Source organism: Oreochromis aureus, linkage group 20, assembly GCF_013358895.1.
Source record: "Oreochromis aureus strain Israel breed Guangdong linkage group 20, ZZ_aureus, whole genome shotgun sequence".
NCBI classification, from domain to species: Eukaryota; Metazoa; Chordata; class Actinopteri; order Cichliformes; family Cichlidae; genus Oreochromis; species Oreochromis aureus.
This window is the reverse complement of record NC_052961.1, coordinates 18,696,952-18,710,490: the sequence shown is the minus strand read 5'-3', so window position 1 is coordinate 18,710,490 and position 13,539 is coordinate 18,696,952. Positions and strand designations below refer to the sequence as shown.

General features: G+C 40.6%; 2 protein-coding genes across 2 annotated transcripts; both read left to right on the top strand.

Moving 5' to 3' along the window:
• The first annotated feature begins 771 nt into the window (after positions 1-771).
• Positions 772-5,015, top strand: tnni1a (troponin I type 1a (skeletal, slow)). Its single transcript, XM_031753263.2, has 8 exons — positions 772-813; positions 2,601-2,632; positions 2,742-2,748; positions 2,873-2,914; positions 3,115-3,246; positions 3,436-3,525; positions 3,681-3,857; positions 4,451-5,015. The coding sequence occupies exons 2-8, from the start codon at positions 2,619-2,621 to the stop codon at positions 4,553-4,555; spliced, it is 567 nt and encodes a 188-aa protein (XP_031609123.1). The 5' UTR covers positions 772-813; positions 2,601-2,618; the 3' UTR covers positions 4,556-5,015.
• Positions 5,016-6,616: 1,601 nt separating this feature from the next.
• lad1 (ladinin) lies at positions 6,617-13,244 on the top strand. The gene is made up of 14 exons (XM_031753238.2): positions 6,617-6,785; positions 7,462-7,653; positions 8,075-8,348; positions 9,169-9,242; positions 9,643-9,814; positions 10,111-10,200; positions 10,551-10,594; positions 10,677-10,719; positions 10,919-10,965; positions 11,072-11,138; positions 11,248-11,382; positions 11,476-11,565; positions 12,422-12,546; positions 12,732-13,244. Exons 1-13 carry the CDS (start codon positions 6,748-6,750, stop codon positions 12,512-12,514), a joined length of 1,359 nt encoding a protein of 452 aa, XP_031609098.2. The 5' UTR covers positions 6,617-6,747; the 3' UTR covers positions 12,515-12,546; positions 12,732-13,244.
• The last annotated feature ends 295 nt before the right edge of the window (positions 13,245-13,539 follow it).

Here is a 13,539-nt window from a genome sequence, read left to right as displayed (position 1 = left end):
TTAGATCAAGAGACTAACTAGTCATGAATAAAAGCATTAAACTGGTTTAAATTTTGACCCAATCATGGTGCAAGAGGAAAAGTTCAAATTCCTCCAAAGGGAACTTAAATATCTGCCCCAAAGTTTGTACCACACCTGTTAAGTTGACTCAAACACAGAAGACACAAAGTCATCATGGATCAAAGAAAAGGCACGGGATCAATAAAATCATAAGGATTAATTCCCTGTTGACCATAAATCTCCTCATAAAATATTATGACATTTCACCCAATATCAGCTGAGGCGATTCTCTGTGGATTAAAGTGCTGGAATGACAAACCATAGCTGCCCTTTATACAGCTGCCACTGGCATGGCTTAAAAAGTCACGAAGCCTTCAGCGTAACCACATAAAGGACCCCTGTCATTATACTGCACAGCTATCATCACCACTTCTACTTAGTGTACTTACAAGTGTTTTTTTTTCCTTGATTTTTTTTACAGAATTTCCTTTTCCAAGCAGTCTCTGGCCAGCTTATAGCTGATATACATGTTTACCTACAATTCATCATTTGAGTTACTCTCATCATCATGTGGGATCCAAAACCAAAGCCTTCAGGCTCCAACTATATTGCCATTGTTTACATGAACATGTGAGAGGAAAAATGAGCAGAGCAAGATTATGTACCAAGAAGGACGTGGCTGACTAATAATAGCGTCCACACACAAAAGAAAGCGAGATCTAGACAATGGGCGGTGCAGTTAAATAGAGGGCTCATCTCTGATCTGTCCATCGAGCTCCATCCGTGGTCACATCTCTCCTGCCTCTGACACTGGTAAGTTCCCTTGATAAAACGGTCTCTCTGTAGCATTAGGCATAAGTTTTCTATCTGTGGATTCTTAGTAAAGGAATACCTCATGCCTGAGTCCAGCCATGCATTTGTCGAAAATGTGTCATGCAGATTTCAAATTGAGACATCTCTGTACAGTGAGAATACAGATTGATCTTGTAGTATTAGTTTATTCAGTATGTCAACCTGGTGAACAATGGGGACATAGCATAGCAGAGAGATAGACAATAATAAGTGTTTCAATGCTATTTTGTTAGCAGCCCAGTTTCATCTTTGGGCACAGACTGTATGTACACTATAAAGCTGTACTATCATAAAGTAGTGATCAGTGATGATCAGTTGAAATAATACAAACTGGGGAGTTTAAATCTGCAGCCAAAGCAACTATGTTCAAATCCGAGGTTGACGTAAGCTTTCCAAAGCACCTTGGGTGGGTTTTTTTTTTCATTGCCAAGTTGGCCGCACCACAGAGGGTCATAAGCATCCATGAGTTACTAGCAATAAATCCCTGATCCAGGCTGGGCACCCCACAGCACAGTCACCCACCACAGCTGTCTATCAGTTGTTCCCTGGTCTATTTGGGGAGACAGGCCACTCTAAATTCCTCTTGGCAAGATAATCCTGAGGAGAAAGACAGGGATAAGGGACAGAAGAGATGGATGAGGGACGGCTATCTGTCTGGAATTTTCCTAATCCGCTGGAGCAGATTGTAACCCCATCGTGCTAGGTGGTCTTATGTGGTGCCATTCTCAAATGGAACCAAATAGTGAAATGAGAGGGGAGGTATGAGGAGAAAGGCTGGCCTAAATTGAAAGAGTGAAAGGGTGAGTGCTGCAAATCACTTGCAGATCTGATAAAGGACAAAGGGCAAGATACTGAGGGGGAGGAAAGGTAAGACCAGGTAATAACAAAAGTGAAAACAACACTAAAACATTGAGATGTCAAGACAAATTAAGCATCTTACTGGCGTTAATGTGTCACTGTTTTTTATGGAATGTTTATATGGTAGAAAAGGTTCCTTAGGCAAAACTGCACTCTGTAAGTTCTGTGAAAAACTAGGACACTGATTCCCCAAACATTTTGTGCCTGTATGATATTTTCATGCACAGCAAACACATTTTCTTAAACATGCATTAAAAAAACAATAAAGCTTCAGCAACCTCAGACTTAAAAATGGATTTAAGGTTGCCTAGACCAGCAATTTCCAAATTCCTTTTGTCCAAACAGGTGAAGACTGCTTAACACCTCTTATCCTCTGCCAATTCATTATTAAAATGTTCCCCCACCTATTGCTTGGCTCCATTTCTATATCGTTCGGTTTTAGACTATTTTAGACCGTTTTAACTTATATGCGTAAATGCTAACTTTTATAATCCATCAGCACGTGGATTTGTATATTTTGATGTCACAGGATATATTTAGATTAATTTAGATTGTTACGTTTATTTTTAGTGAAGCTGCACCAACCTGCCAATGCAACAAACTTCCAAGGATGTTGTCAGTTTTGCAGTGCTAACACAGAACAAAGAGGGATTTCTCCAGTGTGCCATCAAAAGCGGACACACTTAAATAAAGTATGATACTGTACAATTGGCCTGCTGACAGTTTACAAGCGCTGAAACCGACTCAACGTTCTTATAGAACTGCAGAAAGGTGATCCAGCCCAAACAAATGATATGTATCTGATCCGCTGACCAAACAAATACTGCCAACGGTTCAGGGTGTGTTTCTGTGTGAGCGTGTGTTTCTAATCTCTCCCGTCTCTTTTCCAGTGAGATCTCAACAGCAGGATGCCTGAACATGTGTGAGTGATCAGGTTTTGCATTCTTATTATAGATACACAGACATAAAAAAAAAACAAACAAGTATGTCTTTAAGCATTTTAAATTATGTCTTTTTCTCTTCTTTTACAGCCAAGAGGTAAGACCATCTGACCGCTAACTTGTTGATACAATATTCAACTATTTTTATAACTAAGTTAACCTAGTAAACTACATATACTTCATATTTATTGATAATCTTGTGACTCATCTTAACCATACAGCGGAAACCCAAGATCTCAGCCTCAAGGAAGCTGATGCTCAAGGTAAGAGAAATCATGGGCAGACTTATTTGATTTATTAGTGTAATACAGGTGTTCAGCCCACAGGAGGGCAGCAGATATAGACAACTGAGAGAAAGCCAGCATCTGAATTTTTCATCTGTCATGTGAAAAAAATTATGTGATTTGTGTTTTGAAAGAATCCGAACGCATATGTAATACATTATTTTATGTCGATTTGGCAGAGTCTGATGGTGGCAAAGGCCAAGGAGGAATTGGAGCAGGAGATTTTAGTCAAAGAGGAGGAGAAACATAGGTACCTGGCTGAGAGGGCTCCTCCTTTAAATATGAGTGGCCTGAGCCTTGGCCAGCTTCAGGTATGTTCCCTACAGATTCCCTAAAATCTCCCATTTTTCTTTCCATCCTTTGCAGCGACAACTTAGATCATTCCCAAATTATGTCAATACAGCATTGTATTCTAAAAAGTAAATCAGGACAAGAAATCAAGTAAAGAAAAGACTGCACATGATCCCTTTCATACTAAGTTTTCCTTTGTCCATGTGTAGGATCTCTGCAGAGAGCTCCATGCTAAGATAGATGTAGTTGATGAGGAGCGATATGACATTGAAGCTAAAGTCATGCTCAACACACGCGAGGTTGGTACGCTTTATTATCCCAGCGCATTTCCTGATTCAATAAGTAGAATTTGAAATGTTTCATATCAGTTATACTTTACGTATATTATGCAACACTATGATCACCATGAGAAACTGCTACATCCTGCTCCCTCCATTCTGTGTCACTCAACCAGATTAAAGACCTGAATATCAAGGTACTGGACCTCAGGGGGAAATTCAAGAGGCCTAATCTTCGACGTGTCCGTGTGTCAGCTGATGCCATCCTTCGCTCGCTGCTGGGCTCCAAGCACAAAGTCTCCATGGACCTGCGAGCCAATCTCAAGTCTGTCAAGAAAGAGGACACTGAAAAGGTGCATGCAAATGGGAAAAGAGAAGATGCAATCATGCATGTGCACACAGAATACAATGAAACCAGCCCGAGCAATGTCTGTGCCATCCTTAGAGCACAAATATGCATTCAGCTACTGTAAGGTTTCAGATACAGACATGATGTCAGCGCTTGAGATGTCATGGAACACCTGAAAACGCTGTTTTCAGTGTGTGTGAAAGGTGTGTTTAAGACACCGAGTAGGAAGCCACAGCAGGGCGGGGACGGTGTATTTGTGAGAGAAGGCACAGAACACAAGACAATGATCCCATTGTACACAGAATATTAGCCTTTGTGACCACTTCTCCCAACTCCTGAGCGCATGCACATGTGCAGATTAGCTTGTTCCGGTGTGTGTATACTTGTGAATGAATGTGTGTCTCTCCAAGTCTGAGGTAAACCAGTTATACTAGTATGGTAATAAACAATTCGCCAAAGGGTTTCCTATTGAAATGAGCAGGTCTCAAAGGCTTAGATCCAACAATAACATTTTCTGAACCTGCTCTACTTTGCAGCCTCTGTTTTTAGTCTTTTATACTCTCTGTTGCACAATCCAACTGTCTGCCTTATCTGCAGAAGAGGCCAGTGGAGGACAGTGACTGGAGGAAGAATGTGGAAGCCATGTCAGGGATGGAGGGAAGGAAGAAGATGTTTGATGCTGCTAAAGGTCCTGCGCAGTGAAGCCAGGAGGTGGGCTGGGGTCACATCAGTGACATCACTCCCCTACATCTGAATCTGTCCTATTCTTCTTGGGTCTATTGTGGCATCTGTGTTGTTGTTTCATGCTGATGTCCCTGCGTATGCTCCTGCCATGGAGGTGACAATATGCCCCCACACCCCTGAAAGGCTTTCAACTATTCTGTTAGCTTTTTTTGATAAGGCGTTAAAATGACTCTGTTATGTAAGATTATTTGTACTTTTCACACCATGTTGCACCATAGCCCCAGACAATCGGCCTGATATTTGTATGGCGGACAAACGTGCCAAATTAAACTGTATATGTGATTGTTTTGCTTGGGGATAAACTTTAACCTTGTAATGTAGATTATCAAATCATAGTGGTTAAAAAAGGTGCACTTCATTAGCTGGACTGAAAGGAAAAAAGAATGAATAAAATATTAAAAGTACACTTTACATGAAACGTTTTTCTGTGTGATACTCCTTCATGTGTGTTCTTTGATCAACTGCTGTATTCAGATATGTAAAATGCTTTTATAAATTATGAGAATTTGAGTTTCAGTGATCCTATTGCAGTAGGACTAGCTTTTTATTGCAGGTTGCAGACAGCAGATAGAGCAAATGCACAGATGAACACATGCAGTTTAAATGGTTTGTGTTTGTTCTTATGGCTAAAACATCCACTATTAAAAAATGCTTATTTCTACTCCAGTCTGAAGTCACAATTTGTTCAGTCTGTGATGCCAACCTTGCCAACAACTCCCATATGGTTAAGACATCAAACTGCTAGATCATACAGGACTGGGATTGACTCCCAGGACACCTGGGGATTAATGGGAACAGTACCTTGCTGTGCTCAACCTCCCAAAAAGAAAGTTCATACTTTGATCCGATGAATCTGCTCTGCAACTTAATGTATGCTTAAAAATGGCAAGCATCACTACTGCTAATAGCTTTTCAATATTGGTTACAGTTACTTGTTAGTTTGAAGGATTACTGTTTGCTGCAACAAAGCAGCAAATTGTACATTTTAACTGATATGCTTTGTGTGCATGCTGTCCAGATGTAAAGCACTTCTGTCTGTTTTGCATGCCCATAAAGCACACTCTGCTTCAGTACTTTTATAAATCGCCTTATCCAAATGGATGCAAAGCACCCGCAATAGTCTTGTGTCTGTAAATATAACTTTTGTCGGGAATGTCTTTCTGTTTTATTTCCGTTTGTTTGATCAGGTCTTTCCTGAAAATGTAAGGCTAATATTAGACACAGGGACATTATAACAGACTGAATGGACACTGATGCATAAAAACACAGAGTTCATTACAGGACCTAAAATGCACCGGTGCAGGCAGTGGCATGCAAACTACTTCCATAAGATAGCAGATGCATGATAGAGCAACAATGCATGCCATAAGACACCCTCTGCTTTAAATAAAAGCGAAGCAGACTCTGTTTTTCACAAGCACAAGCACATGCACAGGTGAAACATGAAAGAGTCTTGATATGCATCTTATGCTATGCCTCAGTTATCAGTTACGATAATATCTAACTTTGTTTACTGAGGAACTGCACAGAGTATAACAGACACAGATGTGGTATAAAGTGTGTGTGCACCTGAGTCTAGGTCAGAGTCCAACACACATGGGCTCCAGAGAAAGGTGTGGACTCACACAGCAAACACTCTGACTCAGACTGTAGTGAGAGTCCAGTACAAGAAAGGATAATATATATTTGTATGCTTTATTATTATCATTTAATAAGAGTTTGATTGGTATTCACTACTTGTTGTACTTAGTACAGGTTAGATAGATTCCCGCACAGCCTGTAAGATACACAAAAACAAAATGAATATAAGCGTAAGATTAATTATTCTGGGATATTTTATTGCCATTGCCTGAATAAGCTAAGTGTCCAGGGGCGGGAAATGGCCCCAAAGTAGTGTCAGTTACAGGTATCACGTTTTCCACACTTCCACCATACAAGGTGCTCTCTGGCGCGCGCTCTCCCCACCCCTCACTCCCAGTCTGTCAGGTGGGGAGCTTACCTTTGTGGTCACGTGACGCGTCTGTGTGCCGGGGTAAAGGTGGACTGCTTTGTGCTGCGGTGACTGTAATTTGACTGCCGCCCTCAGAGTGCCAGTCGACTTTCTCGGACTGTGATCGTAGCTGACCTGGAAACTATTTTATTTTTTCAATATGTCTTTGAGTCGGAGAAACTGGTCGGCTTTGTCCAGGTAAGATTACCTCCCCGGACTCCTGGGTTTCTAAACAGACTAGTTACCTGTGTGTTTCAGAGCAATGCTCGCGCCTACTGCTTTTTTATAGATGCTGGATGTTTAGGAACGCGCATAATTAACATATTTTGCAGGGTCTTCACTCTGGCAACAAAGCAGCCTAATTTGAAAGAAATGATTTATTACATTCATATAGTAACCGTGTAACATGTAGTCAAACTGGGCATTTCTGTGTCGGTTGGTGTCACTGTTATTACTACAGTCACTTCTGTCTTTTTTGCCGGTTACAGTCTAGAGATAACGGAGAGTTTTGTTCTGTTTTGCCCTTGAATTAATTAGCTCAGTCAAAAAGGAAACACCAGCCTGTCGCTCTGCAGCTGGCTGATTGAATCCACTGATAAATATTTTTTTAAAACAGGATGCAAAATACAGCCAAAAAAAGCGGTTGATGAACAAGTAAAGCAGGTTCCCTGTAACGGTTATTAATCTTTTCTTTTAAAGTACAAACCAAAAACAAATAGTGTGGAGGATCCACTTATCAAGTTCTCATGTATAGCACCCTGTTTTACATATGTCCACCACCTGTATCCTCACTGAGCCTCGGCCTGTTCTCTGTTTTTTTTTTTTTGTTTGTTTGAACATCCATATTTGCTGATTGTTTTGATTCTGCTTTCAGCCTTGCACGACAGTGGACAATGGAGGACGAGGAGGAGGTGGAGAGGGAGAAGAGGAGGAGGGTGAAGAGCTCAAGCACCAGTGCTGACCAAGATGATGACTCCAGCCCCACTCCCACTCCTAAAAACACATCTGCCAGCGACAGCGCCTTTGGGACAGACTCCTCAAGTGAAATGTCCCAAGGCTCCAACAGGTTGTTCTCATAGTTTAGTAAAACAAATATGTCACGTTGGACTTGGCTCATACGCTGTCTAAACACAATCCTCTTTTTACTACTGTGGACTTTGTCTGTGTGCCTGTTTTGTTCTTTTGGTTTCTGACATGTAAGAAGGCTTTTTTAGTGGTTTCAAACTAGCAAAGGGATGATTCTCACAGTTTTGCCCCATGGGAGTGTTTCTGTATACATTTCAAACCCATGAAAACACCTGATACCCATGCAGGGAAAGTATGAAACGCTGTCAGAAACCCCGACAGCTGAGTACCTGTCTTCAAAGAGCCTTTTATAATAGAAACCCGATCAGATGCAGGACCGACAGATCTTTTTAGGTCTCTCTAGAGACCATTCATCACATGTGTTGGTCATTAATGTGCCCATATGTACTGTTTATTGCCAGCATGGAGCAGGTACAGCTTGACTTTGTGGAGATGCTGCGAGTGCGTGATGAAAGGCGAAGGATGCGGCACGTGGAAACATTGAGACAACAGAAGGAGGAAGGGGAGGATGAAGCTGAGGTCAGCAAAGAAGGAGGTGCCAGGGTAGAGCTGCTGGGAGACATGGATAAAGAGAAGGAAAGTGTTGACAAACCACAGCCACCAGTAAAAACATCTTCTCACAGTCCCACCAGCACCACCAGCAGCAAAAGTAGAACCAGCATCTCAAGCAAAAAAGTAAGAAGGAAGTTGCTCCTTAACTTTCTGGAAGAAAATCTAAAGAAAAAAAACATCTCAAAGATCTTTTGAATGTGCTTGAGTTATCACATGACAGCAACAGTGAAAATCTGTACTAACTCACGTGCCAAATAATGATGTAAATCTTGGATTTTTCATATGATTATTTTGAACTTTTGTCCACCTGGAGTGGAAAAAATAAGGTCATAACTAAAGTTTGATTAAATGACCAACAGAGAGATTTTATTGATTCTCTGAGAAATGTTACAAATGATAAAATATGAACTGACAAATCCTTTGACAAGAAAGCACCAATCTTCCCTCACACAACTAAGTCATGGTACCAGTAGCAGCACCCTGTATAGTTAACTTTTATCCCACACAGAGGGGGAGTTAATTATTCTCTAGATTTTACAACAACAAACTTGTAGTGCAGCATATGATGTCATTTTTGCTGTTAAAGATCAACGCTGGTGTAGGCATTTTCCTCTTGTGGTCACAAGAAGAAGTTAGAATCTACTTTAAACTTTCAGTTTTAGAAAAAGAAGTCAACCCTTTACTCCCCGTCTTGTTTCCGGACTTGAACTCTCCCCGCGAGTCAAGTGACCATGCAAATCATCTCTAAAACTTTGATAAGACGTGCTTGAGGCCCTAATTTGAACTTTATCTTTTATTACCTTCGCAGGCCGCTTTAGCTCTGTGTATCTGCAAATGAGGCCATAACCGCGCCGTGTTATGTAATGCAAGGTGTGTCGTCTGTACAAAAGCTTGTATGCTATGTGCTCATGCTGATTGTCTGCGCTGTTTCTTTCTTTGTCAGCATGAAAATGAAGAGTCATCGGGCAAAGACCCTGATCCAAAACCCTCCTCCAGCCCAGCTCGCAAGTTTGTCAGGTTAACAGTGACATTTCTTTTTTGTTGCTCTGTTGTTCTTTGTTGGATAGTCACCTTAAAGTATCAAATGCATGCTGAACATTTTATTTAGATAAGATAAAGGTTACTGATTCCACAAATGGAAAATGAAAGCATCAGAACAATGTAGAAATACAAAAGAGAAAACAGGATGTATAAAATTGTTTTGTATAGATCGTAAACCACATAAGATAGCCAGAGGATAAGATATGCGTTGGATAGAACAATAAATAAAGTCTGCCTTCAGTTTTCACATGTTAGACGTACTTTAAGATTTAATTTAGGCAACAGATCGGAGAAAACTATACTTTCACTGGTCACTAGTTCCTTTCAACTTCTCTTCAACTTCTCCTTAAATTCACTTCTCTTTCTTGCCTTTCAGTTCTGTCTCCATCTCACTTGACAAGAGTCCATCTGTCAGTGGGCGCACAACTCCCATGAGCCCCGGTTCTCCATCAGCCCCCTGGTCACCTCGCGAACACTGCACTTCACCCTGCCAGAGTCCCTCTCCTCTGGGATCTCAAAGCCCTGTTCAAAATGGGCACACGGAGGAGGTAGCTCACCACACACACGCACAAATAAATACACAAATAAACTGACAGATGGATCATTGACAATATATTCGTCTCAGCTTCAAGTTTTGCTTGTCAAATGCTGTATAAGGCCCGCTAAGCACTGACGATGCATTTTATCAATCCAGTCAGGGCACCAGCACCCTCTGGTGTATAAAAAGAGTAAAGGTTCTTTATGCCGGTAAAAACAATCTTGGCTCCAGAGAGATACCTGCAGCTGCCCCAAAGTGCCAAAGCCCACCTCAACAGCAAACCTAAGTTATTTTACTTTCTCTCAGACCGGCGCGAATAGCTCCACCAGTGGAAACTTTGAACAGGCAAACAAACCTGCCTTCATCAGACAGAGCTCCAGGACTGTATCTTTCAGGGTAAACACTGACACACACACACACACAAATACATGCACATGCACGAGGACACAAAACCATTCAGGCATTCTTCCTGGCAAACGTCAGCATGAACATTTGCCAATTTGACTGTTAAAACACGATTTTATCTGCCATCAGTTTTCAGAATATCAGTTCAGGATAATTTGCTTGTGCCAGTCAAGCTTCCAGTTCATGTTAATAGCTACATGAATATTGACAAGCTTTTACTGCTGACTGGTTGCTTTGTTAACACCCAAACACATCCCAGTGCAGAGGATTATTGAGCAGGTCACTTGCTGCTGACATTTGGACAACTGTAAGTGCCGCTAACACATCCTTGTCTTCCACAGATGATGAGAAAGAAAGAAGAGGATGCTTCGCCGCTCCAGAGGAGGTAAGGAAACACCCTTGTGTTCATTTTGTATCAGCCTCGCTTAGTTTGTTTGCTGACTTGCTGACAACTTATTCTGTTGTAGCTCAAGTGTGAGGATGGCCTCCAAGAAGTTTGAATCCAACACAGTAAGATAACTTTAATTTACTTTCACCTAATATAATTGATAATCAGTAATCATTCATTGGTTATCCTTTTTTTTTGGACCTTCACAAAAACACAATTATATTTACAGTTATAAGGTTATGAGATCTGTAGACCTGCTAGTATTACTGACACAATGTTATTCATAGATAATTTACAGTGTTGATTGTCTTTGTTTTGAAGCCGGACCAAAATGAGGATGAAAACAAAGCATCGTCTTTCCAGAGAAAGTGAGTTTGTATTGCCAATTTTTTAATCTTTATTTATTTGTTTACATTTTATTGAGTGTAACCGATTACACATGTACAAGTACATTAATGTATTCTGTCTTCCCAGCTCTAGGCAGAGGATTTCATCTAGATCCATCCAGGAAAAGATGGAGAGACTGGCTCAGGCAGCGCAGGTCAGACTCTCAGCCCTCCATGTACTAAAGGGGAAATTATGTTCCTGTGTTCTGTAGCAAATATCAGCTGTCAGTCGCCAATGGTCTTCTCTTGGCTCTTCATCCACAGAAGTCTGAGCTGACGCGATTCCCAGATGTCACCCAGAGGACTCTGGTTCTGCTGGAAGAAGTGTCCAGGAAGAGAGAGCTCTTTGAGAAGGAGCAGCAGGTGCAGAGCCCCACCAGTCCCGGAGTTTCCAGACAGGTACAGTCATCATTCGCCGAAAGGCTCTTTTCAGTATTAGATGTGTGTGTAGCGTTAATTAACAAATGATTTTGTAACTTTTGTTGATTTCAGGAAATTAGAGGCTTGACATCAGGAATGTCCGAGCGGATCAACCGCTGGCTCAACAAGAGCAACAAAGCTGGGTCTGCGCACAGTCCTGCTGTAAGTGCAGTATATGGAAGCCAGGGGGCAGTGTTACTCTTTGAGCTGTAAGTCCTGGTTGAGCAGGACATAGTTTGTTGTTTGTGTTGCCTACATTAAATTAACTTTTAAAGAGTTTGCCATTATGTAGGTAACTATGTAAAACTTATGACTGTCGTTAATGATGAAGAAAGTTCGGATAGATTAATTCTTCTTAAACATAGATTTTTTTTCTACTTTGTTAAATTAAGTAAAGTCATTTAGGCATTAAATGAATGGGAAAGTTCACTTTAATTTAATTTCAAAAGTAGCTCAAAGAATTTGATCTTAAGAATTTAGAGTTGGGTATTTAACTTAATTAAGCTGTTCAAAAAGCTTCATATGATATAACCAACTGGCTGTTAGTTTTAGCAGTAGATATTTTTGGCTGCAGAAATCTTATCTTTGTTATATCTGAGCAAAAACAATATATACCTGGTGAAATTCATAAGCACACTGTTTAAAGCAGAGGGTCTCTCTCAGTATGTCTTGACTTGTTATCTGTGGCGCCTACAGAAATACTCACATGACAGACACTTTGTGTTAATCTGTCCTAACATCACTCACTTTTGTCAGAGTAGAGTGACCCGTTCCTCCTGCTTTGTGCCATTGGCTTTTTAGCAGCTATCTATTGAGCATGAAGAAATATTTGAGTTGGTCCAAACTGTCAGACGACATAAAGACCATTTTAGGGTGTGTTTGAAAAACTATTTGCCCCGTGAGAGGTCCCTGGTTCAGAAATATTTCAAAACTCCAGATTTAAAGCATATGGAGTGTGTTTTTTCTTTCTCTTCACTGTAAAAAGAACCGTGATAATGATTCTGTTTCTGATTTGTAGGATTTGAGACATGTGGACATTTCTAGTAAGAGGAGCCTGTTTGAGAATAGAGGTGAAGACAGTGCCTCAAAAACCAGCCCTGGAAAAATCTGAAGTGAAGGAAGTTTATTTATAATGTCTGACAGGTAAGGATACAGCCCCATATTGTACAAAGTGCTACTGATATAGTCTTACATGTCTGGCCACTGCTGTGGAGGAAGTTTTACCAACTCCACAAATTAAGCAAACACGAGGAAGCCATACATGTTTCACTGAACTTTAAAGGCGTTCCTTCAATTATAAATTGCTCTTATTGTGTCTGTATTTGCAGGATTGCAGGATTTTAAGATGGCGAAGGGAGAGGCAGAGATTTGGAAGATTAACGGATTTGATGACTGAGTGATTTTTTTTTTTCCCTTTACCGTCAAAGCACAAATGTAAAACATGCAGGAGGAAGAGAGAGAAATGGCCTGTTGGGTTGTAGCTTTAGAGAACTGAAAAGGAGGAAACTGCTTTTAAAGTTAAAAAGCTTCTATCATACACTTTTGCTTTGCTTCTTTAAAAATAAGTATACCTACTTTTAACATTAAAATACCCCCAAAAAGACGCGTCAGTGATGTTTTATTTGTTCGCCTTAACGTTGTGTAATTTTTTTTAAGCACTTTAAACAGGTGAAGGCTTTAAGGATTATATCTTTTACTGAATTACACTGCTGGGATTGCTGGAGTTGTAATATGTGTGTCTTGTTTAATTTGCCAATGTAATTTTTTTTTTTTTTTTTTTTTGGTTTTATCCGGACTTGTGGACGAGATTCTGCCTTTCTAAGTAATAAAATGTTTTACTACTATAATTGTCTGTGACTATTTATTTTTAAATAGTCTTAGATGAATAAACACACTTTACCTTATCTCAGACCGGGGTGGATATAGATAAGCGCTCCATGCCTGTGTTTCGTCTACAACAAGGTGCCATACAAGGAAACCAGAATATGTGTGTGTGTGTGTGTGTGTGTGTGTGTGTGTGTGTGTGTGTGTGCGAATCAGCTGTCTGTGATCTTTTTGGCTCTGCAGCCCACAGTCATGCACACAGCGGCCTTTTTGGGAAATGGTGATAATGGAGAGTACATGCTATCTAGAAAG

Coding starts and splice junctions, on each gene's coding strand:
- lad1 (XM_031753238.2), top strand. CDS start 6,748: ATGTCTTTGAGTCGGAGAAACTGGTCGGCTTTGTCCAG. Junction 9,243..9,642: donor CCAGCTCGCAAGTTTGTCAG/GTTAACAGTGAC, acceptor CTTGCCTTTCAG/TTCTGTCTCCATCTCACTTG. Junction 10,966..11,071: donor GCATCGTCTTTCCAGAGAAA/GTGAGTTTGTAT, acceptor CTGTCTTCCCAG/CTCTAGGCAGAGGATTTCAT.
- tnni1a (XM_031753263.2), top strand. Junction 3,247..3,435: donor TGAGCCTTGGCCAGCTTCAG/GTATGTTCCCTA, acceptor GTCCATGTGTAG/GATCTCTGCAGAGAGCTCCA. Junction 3,526..3,680: donor TCATGCTCAACACACGCGAG/GTTGGTACGCTT, acceptor TCACTCAACCAG/ATTAAAGACCTGAATATCAA.